Raw genomic sequence first — 22,781 nt, forward strand, 5'->3', positions numbered from 1 at the left:
AGGCTGAGAAAGTGGACTTTGCCAAAGCAGGAAATGAATTCTTAAGAGTCCCTCCTAGGACCCCAAACACACTCATGCAAGCAGGCTCTCAGAGAGGCAAGAGAGATGGGACTTGGGGAGACCAAAGAGGAGTCATCATGAGAGTATAGGCAAGGGCAAGCTTTTGGCCATCATAGCTCAGGCCTCTTGTCTTCATTGAGCTTGTCCCATGTGGCTAATAATCTGAATCCTGTAGCCATTACTCACCATAGAAAATCTAATAAAGAAAAAATATAAAACCTTCTGCTGTTGGGGAAATTCCCATGAGGGTGTGAGGATTTGAGGGGGAGGGGGAATGTACCTCTGCTATGAAATGCTGAGCTGCACATGGAAATTTTTAGGCAGTTTTTGAAGTATGACCTTTTTCTTGGTATATGTGCATCATGTCTGCGTCAGACTTTAGGCACTTTTTTAGAAGTCTTCTTCCAGCATCACATTTCAAGAGGCAATAGCATAACCCTGAAATCATTCATTTAAAAATCTCTCTCAACTAGTAAAATCACAATTTAGATTGTGAGGCCCTCTTGTGCCAATGTTAATCCCAAATGAAGTATACTTGCTATTATTAAGAAAGCTTAATAAAGTGGCATCTGATATCTTTAAATTAGAGAAAATCCAGCCTGTATCTTGAATCCCAGATGTACTGCCACTGAGTCATGCTTTGGGTGTGCTCTGCATCTCAGTCTGTCCCTGCTTCGCAGCAGTGCTCTTTCAGTTAGTTGTTCATCTGCAACTCCATAGAGCACTGCACGTGTCCCGTATGTAGGATAGCCAAGAGATTGAGCGATGGCTTTTGGAGCAAAGACGGGCCTGGGCTTGAATCCCAGCTTCACCATTACCAGCTATGGGACCTTGATTGATTGATTACACCTATATGTCTCAGTTTCATCACCTAAAAAGTGAGGACAATATTACCTACTTCATAGGACTGTTGTTATGATAAATACAATAATATGTATCAAGTGCTTAGCATAAACTGAGTAAACAGAAGCTCTCAACAAATAGCAGCCACGTTTATTATTTTTGTCATTGTTGAGTTGTTTCAAATTACTTTTAATAGTAAGTTTTTTTAATAATTACAAAAATTATGTTCCCAGGGGTAATGTTGGGCACCCGCCAATATTTTCTACCTCGTTAGCAGAAGCCCCCGAGGTTCCTTTGGTCATTCTTATTTTCTTGCCTAAACTGCGTGCCTGGGCTATCAAACTGACTCACACATAAAACCTGCCATGGAGAAGATCACAGGCCAGACAAGGAGAAAGACATATAGAAAAGTGCAGTTGCATAACCAAGCAGTAATTTTGAGAGGGGACAACTTGCTCTGCTTAGGAAGTTGGGGGCCGAGCCCGTGGCGCACTAGGGAGAGTGCGGCGCTGGGAGCACGGCGACTCTTCCGCTGCGGGTTCGGATCCTATATAGGAATGGCCCGTGCACTCACTGGTTGAGTGCCAGTCACGAAAAAGACAAAAAAAAAAAGGAAGTTGGGAAAGTGTTCTCTGAGGATGTAGTGTTTGAACTGGAATATAAAGGATGGAGTAGACCTTGCCCAGGCAGAGAAAAGGAGCAAAACCATTCCAGGCAGAGAGAAAATATTTTCTGTGGGGTGGGGAGGGTGATGGGGAATACAGTCACTTTGTATCTTCAGAAGTTTGTTTCAACAGTTTTCTCCCAATAGTTAAAAGCCTGACTTCCTTCCCCCCTCTTGGGATCTAGGAAGATCTTTAAAAAGCCACCACACTGTATTTTGGAGGAAGATAACAGGGCTAAGTGAGGTAACTAAATTTTTCTGAACACTTCCTAGAGCCAGGCATTCGTTTTATATACTCCTTCTGTATGTGAGGGAAAGTCAGGGAAAAGGAAGAGGAGAAAATGCCTGGAACTGTACGGCAGAGGTAGAGCTGGGATTTGAGCTGAGGTCCTTTGGTCTTGAGGCCTGGGTGCCTTTTACACTGCAAGGAGTCAGATGTAAACATTGCCTGAGGCCAAGCCGGCACCATAAATGAGTGTAGCAGCCTTGGGTGGATATTTGGAAGGGGTGGGTCCTCTGGAGAGAGCACCCACCTCAGATTCAAGACATTTTATAGATTCAAAACATTTTAGGGCCAAATAAAACTATGTATGTGAGCCAGATTTAATCTGTAGTTCTTGGGAATCTTTTCTTTTTCATTAATACTTTAATTATTGCCACTATATTTTCATTCCAGTGTTTTACACTTAGCAATCATCCACCTCCATGCTCAGCTTGTGAGGGATCTGCTAGAAGTCACATCTGGTTTGGTTCTTGATGGTATCATCAACATGAGAAATGACCTTTACCAGGTAAGCAAAAATCTCGAGACAGTTGAAGAAAAATTCGTAGTTGGATTTTTTTTGTACATGTGGGTATGTGTTATTTTTAGTAATATTAACAGTAGCAAAAATACAACAAAACCTCTTTGTAAGTAGTATCCTAAAAGCCCATTAGTTGAGTATGCTATTTTATGAATTAGAATCCTTTGATCTGTGGGTATAATAGCAGTTACCCACAATGAAATCAGTGTCCCTGCTGGGAGAAAGCAAACCTTAAACTTTAGAAATCAAAGAATTGATACATCTTAGAGGAAGAACCTAGAGTAAAAATGTCACATCTGTCAAGAAAAATAAAGTTGAAAAAAATTAAGTTTATAAAGCCAATCATTTATAAGAATTTTGAAGTCTACTGACACTTATTTTGGCAACATCCAGATTAAATGTACATCAAATAAAGGGTACTGAAATCAGAACACAGAAAGGTAAAAAGGTTGCTTGAGGAACAAAAGGTGCCCAAATCAGGTTTAAATAGCAATTAGGTGGGCTGAAAAACAACTTGAGGAACTCTCTTACAGAGGTCATCAGACACTGCAAAGAAAGAAGTTAACTAGAGACTCAGTGAGGCCACCTGATGGGCACATGCAGATTTCGGGGTGAGGCAAGGAGGGTGCAAACTGCTGGAGTAGAAGCCAAACCCTGTATGCTGGGCATTGGGGCCCAGACACATTGGCCAGCCTCTCTGGCTAAGGGACTGCCCTAGCACAAGGCCAAGGTAGGGTTTCACAGTCAAGGGCACCTTCCTCTTCCCTCCCCTGGTTGCTTTCCCCACCTCACTGCCTTTCCCCTGCCCCACCACTCTTCTGTAAGAGCCTCCTGGTCTTGCCCCCTTCTTAGCTTCCCATCTTTCTCCTTTCCTGACCCAAAGTGTCTTCCTGGTCCTCCTTGGCCTAGATGGTATGCTCAGAACCTTGATTTGATTCAAGGTTATCTCTCCTCCAAAAATATGGCCAACAATCATGTATAATTATTTACTTAGTAAAGGTAGAACTGTTCCAGTTCTCAATTTTTAAAACAGGTGGCGTGAATCATTTTTATTTCCTCATTTTAAAGAAAAAATTTTAATAACTTAAAGGAAATTAAAATTTTTTCTTTAATTTTAAAGGAAATTATTTTCTTATTTTTATTTCCACATTTTAAAATGTGCTTTAAAAGTACATTTAAAGCAAAAGTACTAAAATGTTTACATGTAGCTCTCAATAGATTTTTATCTCTCAATAGGTGTTTCCTGATAAGAGAAAAATAACCATTTCCCATTCGATATAAGTCAGGCTTCTCCTGAGGCTGTTGTGCTCAATGTCAAAGGAAAAATAAAGTTAGGGACTCTTCACTGACTCATAATATAAAATAACTAGGATGAAGTCTGATTTTATATTTATATTTAAAATATATCGTTTTGGGAGGTTGTTGGTATTTGGAAAGTCATTTGGCCAATAAAGTTTGATTCTCTCAAACTTTTGTACTAATTCTTCCTTTTAACCATCACAAATGAATGAATAAAACTAAGGATGGGATGTTGTAGCTTCTCAGTTCTCCTTTCAAAGACTGCTTAATACCATTGCTTATAGGTCAGATTCATGTAATTACTTGTTTTTCTGTTTATAAATAGGATCTGCAAAGGATACAGCACAACAGGATTAGTAGCTGTGATTTATTATGTGCTAAACTCCTTACTGTGTCAGTTGGTTACTTATATTGAGACTCTCCAGGGCATAAAGACAAAGACCCTGGAACCACTACCATTGACACTTCTGTCCCTTCTGATTTGGGGACTCTTGGGAGGATAGAGGTCCATTTTCTCCCACCTTCTCACCACTCCCATTGAAGAGCAAGGATTCTGGATTCTCTAGTGTGCTTTCCTGTTCTCAGACACGCACCCAGAGGCAACTTTGATTTAAGAACTAGAAACTGCTAAGATTTGAACTCTCATTTACCTGTTGTAGAGGTTCTCAGATAACTATTCTTAATGGAAAATTATACAGTTCAAAAAGTAATTTGGATTATTTGGCAATTATCTTAACCATGCTCCCTAAATACCTTTCACTAATTTTAGTACATTTCTGTCATGATAAAATCCTTCTTCCCACCTACCCTCTAGAGACACACTCAAAATAGCCCATGCATAGAGTTAGGGTTTTTTAGAAAATATTCTCTTTAAACCTTTTTCTCCTCTCCTGTTCTCTTTTACCCAGCATAGACAACCACTCTACATTGTATTTGATATGGATTGTTTTATATGTGTATGTTCCCATAAAACATTGGGGGTTTTTCATGCATATATTTTTCTTTCATGTTTTTAATTATTATAAGTATAATATATATTCATAGTTTTTAAAATGGTGCAGAAGGATATACATTGGAAAGTCAGAGTTGCCCTCCCTGGCAGTGCACAAGTCCCTTGCCCAAATGTAACTATGTGTTTGTAGGTATTTTACTAGATATTGGCTACATATACACATATACCTGAAATACATAGATATTTTAGTATACTCTGACATACAATCCACATTATATTATACAAACTTCTTCGGCCTTGCATTAACCTTTTTCTTTAATTTTTCATTTGATACAATTATAGATTCATGTACCAGGAGGTCCTAGTATATTTATGGGGAGGAAACTGGAGGTCCCTTCTCCCACTTTGCCCCAGTGGTAACATCCTGCATAATTGTAGTATGGAATCAAAACCAGGAAATTGACTGATTCAATCTACAGATCTTAGTCAGATTTCTCCAGTTTTATATGCACTCATTCGTGTGTATCTGTATTGTTCTTCATGCATGAATTTTGTAAGTGAAAAAGTGGTATTTGTGTTACATGTCACTGTATTTCTGCTTCTGCTGTTTATAAGATCTGTCCATGCAGTTATGTGTACAGCTAGTTTACTGTTTCTACTCCTGAAGATAATCCCATAGTGTGCCTCTTCCACCTGTAATGTAATTGTTTCCCAGTACTTGTTAACCAGCTTCTAGCTTCCCACATCAATAGACAATACTATGATGAGTATCCTTGCCCATGTTCCCTTGTGAATTTGTGTCAGAATTTTATTCAGATCTATATGCAGGAGTTGGGTTACTGAGGAGTTTGTTTATTTGATTCTCCAGAATGTCTGCATAAGTCTTCACGCCAACAGGCATAACATGAGGGTTCCTGCATCCCCATGTTAACAAGTTTAATATATAAGCCTGGGGTTTAAGATCTAGAAGCCCGAAATAGAGAAAACCTTTGGTGGAACTGTGGGAAAAAATGAAAAAAACAAAAACCCTCTCTTACTGATGGTAAGAGATTTTGTACAATATGATGCAAAAAATTATATTAAAACTATAGGTAATTCCTAATTTCTCTATGTTATAATGTGTTATAATTTCATATCTTCTTTTTTACAATCTCATTCTCTTTCCTTTTCCCATCTGCCCAAATGGCATTTCAGAAAACACAGATCTGTAAACACAGCTTCTATTGACTTAGTTATTTTTTGAGAGGAATGCTCTTGGCAACATCTAAAGTTTTGAGGGCATTATTCCATTTCAAGCCAGGGTTATAGTCCTAGAAGATGAAAAAATTAGGAAAAGTGATAATTTGGCCCAAAAAATCCTGTCTTGTTTCTGTTATACTAAATAAACACTGTAATTGGTATTTAAATGGCCCAGGCATCATTCATCCCGTGAGTTCTTGCGTACATTGGTCAACTACAGCAGCTAGGGTTCAGGTGGCCCACCTGCTGCTTTGCTGCAGCCGGTCACTGGTCCCTGAAAGGGAAAGTTTAAGCAAATTATCATTAGACAGGCTGGATTTCATAGATTCCTGTGAAATAGACTGATTTATATAAAAATATATTGCTGTTTCTGTCAGTGACCTCAGTTCTTTGAAAGATTCTTTTGTGATTGTGTTTGTTGTGCTCATTTTTGAAAACAAAGTTTTCAAAACATCTCATTTGCACTCTCTGAAGTACGACTTTGTGGGCAGGGGAGTCAAATGGACTATTTAAGTATCTATTACGTATCACAGCAAAGCTTTTTTGTTCATCTTTGCCCTCTTAGTGAGACAGTTGTATTGTCCTGGTATGTAATTTAGAATCCTATAACATATTTTATAAAATGGGGGTGAGATGCTGTACCCCACAGATATGTACAATCAATTATGTTTCAATAAATAAAATAAATCTAAAAAAAGAAATGGAGGCTTATAGAGTTGTATTGATTGGTCTTATGGAGCTGGTCCATGGAACAATATTTTTTAATTTAGTTAATTTAGGGGGCTTTCAGTCAAGAGTGCAGAATAGACAGTCCCCAGTATCACTCTCTCTCTCACAAATCAACCAACTTACAACTATTAAAAAGTAATGACTGCCACGCTGGGGCTGCTAGAGCTCAGGAGAAGAGGAGGTGAGACCCACGGAGTTCATGAAGACAGGAGTAGCCACAATGAGAGAAAGAAAGGATTATTCCCACCGTTTAGAATCCTGGCCACTTTAAGGCTGGAGCTGGTGAGCACATGGAGCAAGAGCTGGCAAAAGCTGCAGCTGTCCCCTTCATATGAAGTTGTTTGGAGGCAGCAGGGGAGAAGAAGTGCTGGCCTGAGGGCCACCAAGACCACTAACAGGCTTTTCATGGACCCACACAGGAGCAAGGAGCCACTTAGAGGCCAGTGAATCACTGCAAGGGAACTGCGCATGGACCATCCCATTCAAAGTGTTTGGAGTGTGAGAGGTGGGGGAGTTGAACCTACTGGGGGAGCATTGGTGCACAGCATGGACAGCTAATCTGCCCTCCAATCAGCACAGGACCACTCAGTGGAGACTGGTCAGGAATACAGATCTGCAGGGGGTGCAGTTTACTGAAAAGTCTCAGGCCCAGACCAGAGTTTCTACACAACCCAGGTGTACTGGAGCTCACAAGACCAAGAAGTATATACAAGGTCAACATTAAAACCTGAGCTGCACAAAAAGCCTTCCCCAGGGAATCAGCAGCAAAGCAGCAATTTAGCTCAACCCAGGACTCAAGTACTGGTCCCCACAGGAAGTTCCCCCATTTTAGAAGTAAGCAAAAGACAACAAATTAGTTCCAGTGCAGAGTTTAAGTGGTGGGAACAGCAAATAATCCAACACAGAACTGAAAGAAAAAATGAAATACTCACAGACCAGAGACAAAGTGTGATTTTTTTTTTTTTTGACTGGTAAGGGGATCATAACCCTTGGCTTGGTGTTGTCTGCACTACACTCTCCCAGGTGAGCCAACCGGCCATCCCTATATAGGATCCAAACCTGCGGCATCGGCGCTATCAGCACCGCACTCTTCCGAGTGAGCCACAGGGCTGGCCCCAAAGTGTGATATTAACTAGTAAAGGTCTCACATCACCAAAGAACACCTATAAAACCTGGAAGGACTGGAAACCCTCTGGGCTCCCAAGCCAGGGAAGGGAGATGGCCAAGGGCCTCAGCCATGCCCCCCAACATCCATAACTAGCCCTGCAACGAGTACCGAGCCACCACAGGAAGCACCCTGGGCTCCCAAGCTGGGGCAGTGGGGGGCTGAGGGCCTCAGTCTTGTCCCACTGACACTGGCAACCAGACCAGCAACAACCACAGAGCCACCACAGGAAGTGCCCCAGGCTCCTGATCTGGGGCAGTGGGGGGCCTCGGGCTTCAGCAATGCCCCCCTGACACCCATAACCAGCCCAGCAACAACCAATGAGCCACCACTGGAAACACCCCAGGCTCCCCAGCTGGGGCAGTGGGGAGCCAAGGACTTCAGTCACACCCCCCTGACATCAGCAACCAGCTCAGCAATGACTACTGAGTCACTGCTGGAAGCCCCCTGGTTTCCTGAGCCAGGGCAGTGGGGGGCTGAGGGCTTCAGCCACACCCTCTTGTCATCTGCATCCAGCCCAGCAATGACCAAGCCACCATTGGAAGGCCCCTGGTCTCCCTGCAGGAATGAGGGGAGTGCCATGGGCCTCAACCATGCCCCCTCCGTCCTCCTTCTCCCACCCTATTTCCTTCCCCCTTCCTCTCTCCCCTCCCCCCAACTGCTCCAAAACAAAATCTTAGAATGTAAAAAAATAATAATATTAATAAATAAACATGAAAAAAAATTAGTAAATTTATTTTCCATGTCAGTATAAAATGATGGCACCATTGTTAATGGCACCATTGTTAATTGGTTTTTTATTGAGTAGTTCATTTAAATTTCTTCAGTAAAACCATAGCCTTGATTTAATTTAAGATATGGAATTATCAGCTGAATATAGCTTCCTACTAGAAACTCAAGAAAACGAAATTTGCTACTGGATGAGTTAAAATATCAACAATTAGTGGGCTGTTGTTTGAAACAAGAAAGCTGTTGAGAGTTGTAAATAAAAAATAACCCTAAGTATTAAATGGCTAAATGTTAGTCTAGTATACATACTTCATTAGCATATGGTATGGAGCAAGGAGTAACTCACTTGCAAGGAAGGGTCAGGAGGTCATCTGGGAATGGGAAATGGCCCTGCAGTGTGACCCTACCTATTGCAGTGACAGCTACCAAGCTGTGGGTTATAAATGCTCACTGCTGACCAGTGTATCTCCTGCCCCTTCCCCACTTCCCAGACTCCCTTGCACTTGGCAGTGATCACTAAGCAGGAAGATGTTGTGGAGGATTTGCTGAGGACTGGGGCTGACCTGAGTCTCCTGGACCGCTTGGGTGACTCTGTTTTGCACCTAGCCGCCAAAGAAGGACATGATAAGATTCTCAGTGTCTTGCTCAAGCACAAAAAGGCAGCACTACTTATCGACCACCCCAATGGGGAAGGTAAGAGACAATCTCTCATCATTGGCACAACCTTCTTTGTCCACTTTCTAAAGAACGAGTATGTATTTGATAAATGTGTGTTGTTTGATTTGCACCCAAAGGTGCTTTCCTTAGTCACCTGGAATTCATCATTTCTTGTGGTTGCTTTCTGTTGCTCACCATAGCTAATTCCTTTAAAGATGACTTGGAGTATTGGGGCAGTAGAAGGAAACAGCAGAGGCCTGAGCAAACGTTGTCTTGAAGTATATAAAGCATCGTTTATTCAGAGAATATTTATTTACCCTCCATGTCTCCTGAGAACATAATAGGAGACTGTGGAGTTTAAAGGCAGAACAATAGACTTATAGTGCTTTTAAAAATATCTTGAGTAGAGACTTTTGCAGTACTAGTAGTGTTGAAACCTGACTACCTCCCTCCCTATCATCCAGTTTTTGCCATTTCCTTCAGCTTCACCGAGGGCCATACTGGGAGCAGCCTTCCCACCCTATGACTGTCCCTGTGCTTGGGCTTTAGGTCTGAATGCCATTCACATAGCCGTGATGAGCAATAGCCTGCCATGCCTGCTGCTGCTGGTGGCCGCTGGGGCAGATGTCAACGCTCAGGAGCAGAAGTCTGGGCGCACAGCACTGCACCTGGCTGTGGAGCACGACAACATCTCCTTGGCGGGCTGCCTGCTCCTGGAGGTGAAGGATGCACTTATTTGCCTTTACATTAAGTTCTCAGTGGGGATTTAGGGAAATTTTTTCAAAGAATGATGTCAGTAACAGCTTTTCTCCCTGCAGTCAGCTCTATTTATTTAATATGTATGAAGGCTTCAGAGTAGCACCTTTAGGCATTGCCCCTACCCCCTGCACAGAATCTCTAATTGGGGATTTCTTCAATGGCAAAGCCAGCCCAAAGTAGCAACTAGGGTAGTAATATGAGCCGAGTGTCCATGCAGACAGGGTAAGGTGGGGACAAAAGGGCAAGAGAACCTTCTACTAACTGCTTTCTGTTGGGCTCGATTTCAGGGTGATGCCCATGTGGACAGTACCACCTATGATGGAACTACACCCCTGCATATAGCAGCTGGGAGAGGGTCCACAAGGCTGGCAGCTCTTCTCAAAGCAGCAGGTAAGGTGGCCTGGCAGTCACTGATGGAAAATATTTTCAGAAATGCAAACCCAACTTCAGTAGAGCAGCCACGTCACCTTCCTTAAGCCACAGCCTTGCTGCAGAAAGGTTTGGGTAAATAAAAAATATACAGCAATTCCCATTTTAACTGCCATAAAGGCACTATTTGGACTAGTAATCCTGTGTTTCACTCTGCTAGTCATGTTAGTTTTTATTCTCTGGTTCATCTGTTTGTATTGAGTTTTGGTTGTTTAGATTGACTGTCACTTCTGAAAGTAAGGTTACTTCCTTGTAGAATTCTTAGAGGTTAATTCCTTATAGAGTTCTGAGCAGTACCAGTGTCAGATCATGTTAGAAGTTCCCAGAAGAAAAAGACTTAAGAAATAATTTTAAAAAGTCCTTTTGCAAGAAAAGTCTCTTAGAAATTGAAGTAATAGGAATAAGCAAATGGACCATATATTGAGTACTGTTACGGTGCACAGCACTAAAAATTGCTCTTGTTTTTTGATCTTACTGTGTACCAGGCATTGTGCTAGGCACTCTGTGCACTGTCTCATTTAATCTCATTTAATCCACAATAACCATTGCAGGTAAGTACCATTAGTATCATTCCCTTCTAAGAGCCAAGGAAACAGACTAAACAGTCTACCAGGTTCCACACCAGGGACGCAGTAAGTGGCAGAGCTATGAATCATACCTCCGCAGTCTGAACTCCCAGACTTTATTCTCTGTACTCTTTCTCTCCTCTACTCTGCTCATGGATTTGCAGGTGTTATTCCACTTAATTCTCTAGTCCTGTGAAGTATAGAAAATTATTTCTGCTCATCCTCAAATCTCCAGTGCCTTGCATATTTAGAACCTCAAAAATGTATAACAAAATCAGTATCTAGAGTATGCCCTTACATATCTGATTTACTTTAGAGGTCATTAAAAAAAATTTTTAGAAGGTAAATGCATCACAAATTCAAGAAAACAGAGCAGGGTAAAGTACCATGTTAAAGATACAGGAACTTTTTCTTTGGGGATACCATGTTTTTCTGACAAGTAAAATCATATCCCAAATAAGCAGCAGCCTTTTCTTTTTCTCCTTTGTCAAATTGAACTTTTCCTAAAACGAGTGACTGTGAATGCATTGTGTGTGAATAGTTTTGGAAGTCACTGGTTATAATTCAGAAATGCCTTCAGGCAAGAAGTTATAACTTTCAAATTCTTAGAATTCTTAGAATCTTGTGAAGGGAGTAGCAAGTTATAGTTTCTCTGATATATAAGTGAAACAACTTAGATGGAAAACCTAGTCCTGAGCTCTAAGTCATGAAGAATGTCACTTAAGGAACAGATATAGCTCAGCCCCTCCAGTCCTGCAAATTGTTCATCTTAGTCTCTCCACTGTTTTCATGGTTAGATTACACTTACTGCCTCATAGATCAGGCCAACAATGGGAGACTGAAGTCAAGAAACAGCATGAAGATCCTTCTTTGGCTCTCATTAGGCACTCTCCTTCTACTGAAGTTGGCCCAAATCACATGTTCTCCCAGCAAGATAAAAACAAGTTCCTAATCCCAGAAGGGTGTGCAGAGCTTACACATCAAGCTAAACACTCTGTCATAACAGTAGACACTGAGCCTTTGAGAAGAAACTTGCTCTAATCTTTGGGTTACTTCTAGTTACTTGCTGGAAGCTAAAAAACAGACGATTTCCCAAGATTCATTAGCCCCCAGTTTTCCACTGACTACACATATATACACACATGTATGTATAACTACACAACATAACCTGCAGAAATTATTTTGGTGCTTTTTGTTTAAGGATCAGTGCAGTACCCAGAAATAAAGCTGACATGCTGTCACTAGACATCAAGTGTCTTTGCTCTTTTGAGCAAGCAAGAGACAAAGCTGAGAAATGCACATTGGCAGACATTAATTTGAACATTTAGGACCTTAACCCTGAGGATGCACCCTAGTCCCTGTAAACTGCCGTCCATTAATCCTCAGATTAAAGATGTATCATCAGATAAAAAATATCCTATAGAGTTAAATGTGAAAGTCAGAGTATTCAAAGTCTTTTGTTTTCAATAGTGTCCTTAGCTATACAGGGTATTGTAAGACACCTTTACAGTCAAAGTAAATTAAAATTTAAAAAGACGTTCTCTGGATATTTCAGTAGAAACATGTTTTATGCATTCGAAATTATCCAGGTAATCGCCTCTAGCAGCTACTGTGCTTCACCTCTGGAAATCTGACCCCTGCCGGCAGTTGGAAGTTGGTAAGATCAGGGTTTACCAAATGCAGTGTAACCTGACTTTGCAGGAGCAGATCCCCTGGTGGAGAACTTTGAGCCTCTCTATGACCTGGATGACTCTTGGGAAAAGGCTGGAGAGGATGAAGGAGTCGTGCCTGGAACTACCCCTCTAGACATGGCCACCAGCTGGCAGGTGGGTACTGCTCAGGCTGCCTAATGACTGCTCCTGAGAAAGCCAGAGGTTCAGGAATATGAGAACAGATGGTCTTCCTGGGGCTTTATTCTCCAAAGAACATGCCTTTTATTTTTAAGAAAGTCTGCTTGTCAAGAGCCATATTTATCTTGAAAAACCTATCCATGAAAGATCTAGGTCAGCTGAGTTCTGAGTGTAAAAGTGTAGCCTAATCAGATCAGAGCTGAGATGTGAGAGCGGCTTAGGAAGAGAAAACACAAAACTCACGTAAGAATGACCCATTCTGAACTCACACCAGAATTGTTACCATCTCAATTTCTGAAGCTAGGGTAAATGTTATTGTTTGCTTTGAAATTAGGTTAAGTGATTTCTGAGCATAAAAATCAACTGGGAATTCTTCTGAGGATTCCAATAAATATAAACAGTGAATAGATGAAAGGCCTCCCTGGAAACTCCACTAAACTGAGATCTGAAAGTAAAAAGCAGTTACTAGGTCTTTTTGGCCCAGGGAGAACAGCTAGAGGGAGGAGGTGGGCAGCCTGCAGATCTCCAACACAACAAAATCGATTTTTTTAGGGGTGGGTACTGTTCCACATCTAAGAACTGCTCTCATGCCTCTTGCAGCCTGTTTGTGGTGAGCTGAGTGACCCTGGTAGAGACCACATGGTTCTCCCTTTATGTTAGCACCTCATTTCCCCAGAAGGCCTCACCACAGAGCACAGAAAGATAAACCACTTCAGTGACCCTATGCTGTTCTTACCTAGGTCAGCCAGCAACAGTCACTACAGAGAACACCAAAAAGGTCTCCATAGCTGTGTAGTTTATTTTTTAACCTAAGACATTTCTGGAAGCTCAGTTAAAATATAAATGGTGCCAGAAGACTAATACCAAGTCTTATGAGCATATATACATCTCAGTTTGAGCAAGCTTATAAAATTCATTCTCATAAGCCTTTTACTAGGGTGGAGGGGACAGCGAGGGGATACAGCTTTGCAGCTCTGAGTAAGCTCAGTGCTGACCCAGCTCTCTGACCAAGTGGTGGCTGGCTTGGTGGCCTGGACTGCCTCTGTCCCTTAGAAGGGTCATGGCTCTGACTCTGTGAGGGTATCTTAAGTACTCCTGCCCGCTCTCAGTTCCTGCAGAGCACACCTCCCAGCCCAAAGCCCCCAAATCTGTTCTTCCACCTTTAGGGTGCTGGGACTTCCTAAGAGGGACATGCTGAGTTCTTCAGAATAGAGACAGATTTCCCAGTGGACTCTTCAGTAATGTTTTCCTGTATTTTTCTTCCCAACAGGTGTTTGACATATTAAATGGGAAACCATATGAGCCAGAGTTTACATCTGATGATTTACTGGCACAAGGTGGGTTGTGGTGGAACCAGATTCTCTTAACCAGTGTTATCTCCATGCTATCGTTTAAAGGGGAAGGAGAATCAGCATTATCCAGTGTGTACTGTGAAAGGCACAGTTCTTATTTCAGAATCAAAAGATCCTGGAGGTATGTAAAGGACAATATCCAGTTTTAATCTACTGTGAATATACTTCTGTTACTCAGCGGAGCTTCTGCCGACTTTCAAGTAGAGTAGCTAGGTTGCTTCAACCAGGAGTTGGAGGGCCAGCAAGGTGGCAGTGACCGGTCCCTCCAGATCATAGGGTGATACAACCGTGTTTCTCCTTCATTTCCTCCAGGAGACATGAAACAGCTGACCGAAGATGCAAAGTTGCAGCTCTACAAGTTGCTAGAAATCCCTGATCCAGACAAAAACTGGGCTACTCTGGCACAGAAATTAGGTCTGGGGATACTTAATAATGCCTTCCGGCTGAGTCCTGCTCCCTCCAAGACTCTTATGGACAACTATGAGGTAACACTTCATATTTATCCACTTTTATTTGACTTTACTCTCAACCCCACTGGCCAGGGCATAATCCCCTACCCTGTTCCTTAGATCTGAGGAAGAAAATCAGCCATTGCCCAGAGTCTGGAAGGGTGACCCAGGCCAGGATGGACACCCACCTTCCTGGAAATGCTGTTTTCAGAGACCTTGAGATTTTCCCTGTTTTCAAATACCTGGGGACTTCCTATCAAAATGCTACTTAGAGGGTCACAGAACTTTGATCCCTCTGAACAGACACGACAGACTGTATTCAACATGCATATCTTCCTATCCCCAAGAATATGCCTTGATCTGTGTCAGGACAAGGAGTCAGCATTCTGTGAGATGGTGCTTTCATTTCTAAACATAACAGGTAGAAAACCATGGGGTGAAGTGACTTTCTGTTGAAATTTTCCTTGCTAGCTATTGTTTCTCAGTGGATTTCATAGCCTCAGTTTACACAGGGTGCTGCATGGACGTCACTTTAGGCGGAGTCTCTGTCTCAGCACTTCACTCATCGCTCTCTGTGATTTCCTGAGCGGTCTTTGAGTGGATATAGAAAACTTGATTCAAAGACTGCTTTCTTAGTCGCTCTTCTCTCTGCCCGTCCCAGGAGCACCTGGCTCTCTCTGAGTGGAAGAGACAGCATGGAAGAGGGAAGGGAAGAGGGAAGAGATGGGGTGTTGGTGTCTACAGCTGCACAGGGTCTTGAACACAAGAATATTCTCGCCCTTCGTTTCTTTCCCGCAGGTCTCTGGGGGTACAGTCAAAGAGCTGGTGGAGGCCCTGAGCCAGATGGGCTACACCGAAGCAATCGAAGTGATCCAGGCGGCCTTCTGCACCTCAGCAACCGCAGCCTCCAGCCCAGTGAAGACCACCTCTCAGGCCCGCTCGCTGCCTCTCTCGCCTTCCTCCACACGGCAGCAAATAGGTAAAGAAAAAAAGACAGGAAAAGCAGTAGAGGTATTTTCTGCTTCCCCAGGCTGGTGTCTTCAGTTCTCTTGCGATACGCCATGGCAGTTCCCTTCCCCCCATCATGTCCTGAATATACTTTCCTGTGTGTCTGTCTACCCTGGGGCTTACCCTCTACCCCTCCTGACTTTACCGTTCAAACGAGGAGACTGTTCCCATGGACAGTCACATGGACACATGAGTTACTTAGATTCTCAATAAATACCTAAAAACAACATGATGTGCATAGTTAAGGTAACGTTATTTCTCTCATTTCTTAAATTTAAAGAGAGAAAGAGATACAAAGGGAGAAAAATGCACAGCACAAGGTTTGTAGAACCAAAGCTAGCACCCAGATGAGAGACTGATGCTGTGATTTTTCCCACCATACCAGACTCAGTTCCTCCACTTGCCCCTCTCCAGTGATCTCCTTCTTCCTTCAACCTCCTCTCCCATGCCCATGACACTGACTTTGTCTCCCACAATTAATGGTGCCATCTGTCATCCCACCAAAAAAAACATAACCATAGGGAATGGACTCTCAACACAGCTCAATAATCCTACATTTCTCTATAACTTTATAATTTTTTATAATTTTCTCCCACTCTCTAAACAACCATTGCATGCTTTCTCTTTCCAAATGCTCAACACCCCTTCCCTCTCATCCAGTACCTTTGCCTCACACTCCATTGAAGACATAGAAGCAACTAGAACCCTGTCATCTTTGCACCATCAAGTCTGCTGGCCTACCTGTGCCTGTGCCCACATTGGCAGCCTTCCATCCGGGCTCAGTGGGCTAAATGTCTGTGCCCAGCTGAAGAGCAGCCACTCTCCTGGGTCCACACTCCTCCCTTCCCCAGGTCCTTGCTCCTGTAATTCTTGCCTCTTTCTGTCCTGCATTAGTAGTTCCTCCCTCCTGACTGGATCACCTAGCAAGCATGCTGTAATTTCCTCATCTCTAAAAACAAAACAAACAAAAAAAATCACTCTCTTGATCCAACATCCCCTTTAGCTACAGTCCAATTTCTCTGTTCCCCTACACAGCGAAGCTTCTCAGAATTTTTTTAGAGTTGTTCTTTCTACTCCTTCACCTTCTGTCCTCTCCTGGACCCCTGGAGCTGGGGTTCCGCTCCCACCACTCCATCATGCCTGCTGTAGTCACCGTCCTTCTCATCCTCTCGACATGCGTGTGTCACTCATGGCTTTGCCATGGCACACTCACCTCGCTGCCTCCTCCACGCTCACCTTGTAGAGTTGCAGCCCTCAGAGTCCAATCCTAAGCCCTGCTTACTTCTCTGCACAGAACTCCTAATACCCCACTCACTTCAGTATTGGCCACATCTGTCAGAAGCACTGCCATCCTCCAGCGGGTTAAGACAGAATTCTACAAATTACCCCTGAGTACCTCCTGGCCCTAATTGTCTGCCATCGAACCCCTCAAGTTTCTTCCTCTCTATGAGAACCACCCTAGTCCAGTCCACTCATTTCCTGCCAGATTCCCACAGCAGCTCCTCATCAGTGAGGTGATGTTACTCCTGTTGTATGCCCTACAGTTCTTTCATCCATTCAAAAAGTCCTTATTGAACACGTGCTGTGAGCTTAGCATTGTTTGAGGCTTTAAAGATAAGACCATGTCCCTGCTTTACCCATTTGCTCTTTTAAACATTGCTTAGATACACTCTTCCTCCCTCCCTGCTCCCCTCCTGCTCCCAAGTGTTCCCGCTGCTCCCCCAGGTCAGTAGTCTCATCTGGCCCTAAGGCCTTGGACCCTCTTCTTCCCCTTCCCTGGAAAGCTCCTCACCTGGCTGGCTCCTTCCTGCCATTCAGTTTCAGTGCCAATGTCACCTTGTCAGGGGGTCTTTGGTAGGGGAGTTAGAACAAGTGTCATTTTGCACAGTTTAGAAAGGAGTAATGTATCTACCAGGAAAACAACCCAGATCTCCTGTCTCATGACCCAGGGCTCCTTCTACATAAATATTCAAAGAAAAAAGTGAATACTTATATATTTAAAAAGGAAAAACTTAAGCATTAAACCCTTAACTTGTAGTTATTTTTAAAATACCTCACAGTTTCTAGCATTCAATAGGCACCCAATAAAGATTGGGTGATTGAGTAAATCAATCAATACCAAGACAGTAGCTATGCCACTGCTACTAAAGTTTTAATATTCTTTTTTTTTTTTTTTTTTTTTTGGTCCTTTTTTTGTGACCGCGCTCAGCCAGTGAGCGCACTGGCCATCCCTATATAGGATCCGAACCCGCGGCGGGAGTGTCGCCGTGCTCCCAGCGCTGCACTCTCCCGAGTGAGCCACGGGGTCGTCCCTAAAGTCTTACTATTCTAATATTAGATTTTGATACATAAGAAGATAGCATTTTGTTTAGTGTGTATTAGGCTTCTGTTTCCTTGGTTGTTGTCTTTATATAGCAAATAATTCACATTGGTCAGATCCCTAAGGATACTTCTCAACAACGAGAATTGAACCTCATTTTTCAGTAGAGGCTCATTTTCATCAAAATCACTTTATTTTTTTGCTACCAAAAATGTTTTTGAGGCACTGTATACTGTTTAATAGCATATGAGGCCCAGAGAGATACCTCATTTTTAGTTCCTACTTTGGTTACCAATTTATTTTGCTTAGGTTCAGCAATTTCCCTGGCTATGAAATAGTAATACAGTGGTTGGAAAAGTACACCTGATTTCTAAGAATGAAAGGTGCACCTTGAGTCAAGAGAATTCAGAAAAGATTCCAGTAAACGCAAGACTAGCGTGCAAGAGAAAGATGTGCAAACGTGGCTAATTCTGATGTCTTCACAGTTTGCGTGATACATGGTATCTTCTGCCCTCACATCACTGTAGGCAGTACTGAGGAGCAGGGGCAGGCGGGTGTCATGCAGGGGCTGGTGGAAGCCAGTGGGCAGGAGTCGTCTACACAGGAGTCCATGAGCCTTTAGAGCCAAACTGGGAGCCCCTCTGGAGTGTTAGGTATATGAGAGTAATGCCTTTGCCTCGGTCCTGGCAGTGCCCCCCATGAATTCATGTTTTCTCCCCTCAGATGAGCTTCAAGACAACGACAGCATCTGTGACAGTGGCGTGGAGACATCCTTCCACAAACTCAGCTTTACAGAGTCTCTGACCAGCGGCAGCTCGTTGCTAACTCTTAACAAAATGCCCCATGACTACAGGCAGGAAGGACCTATAGAAGGCAAAATTTAGCCTGCTGGCGAATTCCCACGCAACGTAAACCAGAGCGCTAAAATTCCAGTGCATTGTCCAAAGGAAGGAAGGTAAAGTGCATCCAAAGGTGCTCAGAAGAAAACTGGCCGCCTGAATCATTCTTGATTTAATCCAAGGCCTTTTAAATTTGGCTTCCTTTCTTGGTTCTTAAATAAATTTTAGTTTGGTTTACCTACAGATAGTATCTAGCGATCACAGCGCTCAGCTGAGCTGGTGCATCGTTGGGGGTGAGGTAGCCTATTGAGCTTTACCGGCTGCTCCTGGATTACAGCTGCTTTCTGTTGTCATTGCTGCCGTCCCTCTGCTGTTTCCCACCATCGTTAAAAGTTATCACTGTCCCCACCTGGTATTCTTTCTAGCCGTCCACAGCATGGCTAGATATTCACATTAAAGATCAAGAAAAGGGATTTTTTTAAATGATAGTACTTTGCGTGCAATAAAAAGGGCTTATTGCTTTTTCTCTGTGATTTGAAAAATAAAAAACATGTACTTGTCAATATTTAAACATAGTTACAATCAGTGCTGAAAATGGTATTTCCCCCCTTTTCTGCATTTTGCTATTGTAAATATGTTTTTTAGATCAAATACTTCAAAGGAAAAAATGTTGGATTTATAAATGCTATTTTTTATTTTACTTTTATAATAAAAGGAAAAGCAAATTGATGACCTCACCTATTCTATCTCTGCGAATACTTGTCTAAGATGATTCCTTGTAATCATGGGATCATTCCATAACCTGGTTATCATATTCACATTCCCCATTAGAGTTTTTTTTTTTTGATCTAGAACTGAACAAAAAAAGTTATCAAAAGAAACATGTTTTAACCTAAGATGAAAGCTTTGGGTTTGTCAAATCCTGGCCCGGCTCATCTCATCTAGACTGTACTGCCTTGCCTTCCTCCATTGCACGCAACGCTCTACCTCTTCAGTGTCTTCTCCATGCCTCTGTGACGCACAAAGTATTGAAATTTCAACGTACCTGCAGGCCTCAGACAAGGAGCCTTTTAGCATGAAGCTTTGCTGATCTGCTCTTCACTCAAAGGGTTGCAGACAAGGAGGAGGGAAAATCCATTGAGGTGCCATGGTGAACACTGTGATGTGCAACCAAAATCTCTCTTGAACAAAGTCTTTGTTGGCCACCTAGCTCTGAGAGTGCACTCTAGCTGCCAGCTACTTTGGGGACTGCCTGCACTACCAAGAGCTACCTCCCACAAGGCCATGCCATTGCCATGTGGCCCCCATGCAACAACTGATCGATGTGGGCGAAGAAAGGCCCATCCAGCTCGAGACAATGCTGAAGGGCTGTCTGAGCTCCAGTGCTCCCTGTGAGGCTGGGCGAGGTCATACTGTGCTCATCTTTCCCTCTGCCCAGTCCTGCTTCCTTCCCCGCCTTCCACAGCTGTTGATCTCCAGGGAACTCCCTAATAAACATCCTGCACACGAATCTCCATCTCAGAGTCGGCTTCCAGAGAGCCCAGCCTGCACAAGGGGTTGGGAACCATGCCAAACAATTTGCACAACATGTTAAGTCATTTCATCTTGAAAAAACCCAGTGAGTATGTAGAATTATCCCCAATTTGTAGAGAAGAAAATTGAGGCTTAAAGAGTTCAAGCAGGCCATGGCTAAGCTGCTTCTGAGTTTATCCCAGCTCTGTCTAGCTCCAGAGCTCATGGGCTGGAAGATTATCTTGGTAGGATAAGAAGGAAGATAAATATATTGAGTGCAGAAGTATATACCCCACAGTATATAGCAATTTAGTATATATAATAAAGTAAAATTTCAAATCAATGAGAAAAAGATTATTCAGTAAATACGTGTTCCAACTGGTTAATCATTTGGAAAAAAATCAGTCTGAACCCCTACCTCCCTCCTTTCATAAAAATAATTTCCAAATGTATCAAAAATTAAATAATAGAAATTCTAGACATCATGGATGAATAATCTTGACGTAGGGAATGCCTTTCTAAGCAAAACTTTATTCCTTGATATAAAAACAGTTTAGGTTCTTCATTTTACAGCATGTTCCAAATAAAGGGAATATTTTTTTAAAGAAAATTCTATTTCTGTTTTCTATTACATTACTATTTTACCCCCCACCCACCCCAATTATTTCAGTTTTTGAAAACTAAGTAAAAGAATACTGGCCTGACTTTCCTTAATCTCAAACAAGCAGCCCATGCCTCTGTTCCTTCGCCAGTTCCTCCCTGTGGCAAACTATTATACACCAGGGTCCTCTCTCTTATAGTGTGATGCTGATACTCCTCCCACTGAGGGGAGGAGCCTACGTCCCTTTCCTATGAATCTGAGGGGACTTGTGACAAGGGTGGAAATGATGCTAAGTGACTTCCAAGTTTAGGTCATGAAGTATAATATGCCCAGTCTACCTGATCCCTCCCTGCTAGAACCCAGTTACCATGATTTAGTGGAGCCAAGAGGCCACATAGGGAAGCTGAGTGCAGGTATTCAGCCAACAGCCTTAACAGAGGTCCCAGCCAATGCCAGCATCAATGGCTAGACACGTAAGAGCACGAAGCCTTCAGACGATTCCAGCCCCCAGCTGTTGAGTCACCCCTCTCTACCCTTCAAGCTATCTCAGCTGATGCTGCCCAGAATAGACAAGCAGTTCTGCTGAGCCCCGTCCAAATAGCAGACTTAGGAGCAAATTAAAGAATGGTGGATGCTTTAAGCCCTTGGTGGGGAGTGAATTGTTACATTCTCTAGGTCTCTGACAATTCCCATACCAGAATTTCACTTTAAAGAGAAGCTGTCTTGAGGAGAAACAACTAAGCAATTTGTGTTGAAATTAAAAATAACACTCCCCTTTAATAAGAAGGCCTGTTTCTCTTCGGTTACAGAAATTTACTCTTCCTCTTGGATTTCAGTGCTGGCCTGAACCCCCTGCACGGTGCTGGAGCCCGAAGTCTGCCAGTGCTGTCTGGGTCTCTGGAAGGAGTGTCTTTCATATTGTACCAGCAGATGGGGATAAATGCCAAATGGAATGCAGGCGATCAGGTGGAAGGCTACAATGGGCCTGAAATAAACCTTCCCAGAAAGCTTATCTCTCAGTAGGCGACCATTTAAAAATAGCTTCCTCAGAACTTTGGTCATCTTTTGAGATTTCTATATTCTGCAGGCATTACCTGGATTTTTTCAGGATTGGCAGTCTCTTTTTCAGCAGAATTAAGCCCTGCCGCTGCTCATGTACCCACCTGTGTCCCCTGCAGTGGTTGTAGGTGGCACAGGCGTTCCCAGTCACCACCATGGAGTGCAGCCCCACAAACTGGGCCTTGCACATTTTAGCAGGAGGAAGGAGGAGCTGGATCTGAGCATTTAGTACATGCCAGCCCTTTGCATCAATGTTTTATTTTTTTCTTTTTCTTTTTCTTTTTTTTTTCTGCAGCTGGCTGGTACAAGAATCCAAACCCTTGACTTTGGTGTTCTAACACCGTGCTCTAACCAATTGAGCTAACTTGCCAGCCCCTGGATCAATGATTTCTAATGATAATTCTCAAGACATCTCTATGTGGTATATATTTAACCCCAATTTACAGTAAAAAACAGATGATCGGAAGTTTAAGTAACTCACTTTGGATTAAGATTCAGGCCTATCTGGCTTCACAGACTATTCATTAATGATATACGAAGTCTTTTGAAGAAAAGATGCTATATTTAAAAGAGAAAATAAATGCATACAGATGTGTACAAAGATGATGGAGTCATAGTTTACCCAACCAAATGCAAAATGAACCCAGGTTATCCCAAAAAGGACATATTGCTGAGTTAAAAATGACTTGATTTTCTCCCTAATATCAAGCAAAGATGCTTAAATATGAATTATTCATGGACTGCAGGTTGCTACATCTCTTTATCTTTCCTATTTTGTGCTTTTTGGGGGGATTTTCTTTCTAGTCTGTCCTTCCCCAGGTAATGTATGTGGAAGGCACAGGCATCAAGAAAGGATGAAACTAAAACTCTTTATTTTCTTTAAGGTAACAGAGCTTA

The 22,781-nt window shown here is 42.7% G+C and overlaps 1 protein-coding gene across 3 annotated transcripts in view; it reads left to right on the forward strand.

The window, feature by feature from the left end:
• The window catches only part of NFKB1 (nuclear factor kappa B subunit 1), a 128,172-nt gene extending 107,421 nt beyond the window's left edge, over window positions 1-20,751 (forward strand). For all 3 annotated transcript variants that reach the window (XM_063108728.1, XM_063108729.1, XM_063108730.1), the window contains 9 exons: window positions 2,244-2,358; window positions 8,975-9,176; window positions 9,690-9,859; window positions 10,187-10,289; window positions 12,596-12,720; window positions 14,015-14,081; window positions 14,409-14,581; window positions 15,344-15,524; window positions 18,597-20,751. In XM_063108728.1, the coding sequence (XP_062964798.1) occupies window positions 2,244-2,358; window positions 8,975-9,176; window positions 9,690-9,859; window positions 10,187-10,289; window positions 12,596-12,720; window positions 14,015-14,081; window positions 14,409-14,581; window positions 15,344-15,524; window positions 18,597-18,757 (1,297 nt within the window). In that variant the 3' untranslated portion in view covers window positions 18,758-20,751. The remainder of the gene's footprint in view (window positions 1-2,243; window positions 2,359-8,974; window positions 9,177-9,689; window positions 9,860-10,186; window positions 10,290-12,595; window positions 12,721-14,014; window positions 14,082-14,408; window positions 14,582-15,343; window positions 15,525-18,596) is intronic.
• The last annotated feature ends 2,030 nt before the right edge of the window (window positions 20,752-22,781 follow it).

This window comes from Cynocephalus volans, chromosome 9 (genome assembly GCF_027409185.1).
Source record: "Cynocephalus volans isolate mCynVol1 chromosome 9, mCynVol1.pri, whole genome shotgun sequence".
Classification (NCBI taxonomy): domain Eukaryota; kingdom Metazoa; phylum Chordata; class Mammalia; order Dermoptera; family Cynocephalidae; genus Cynocephalus; species Cynocephalus volans.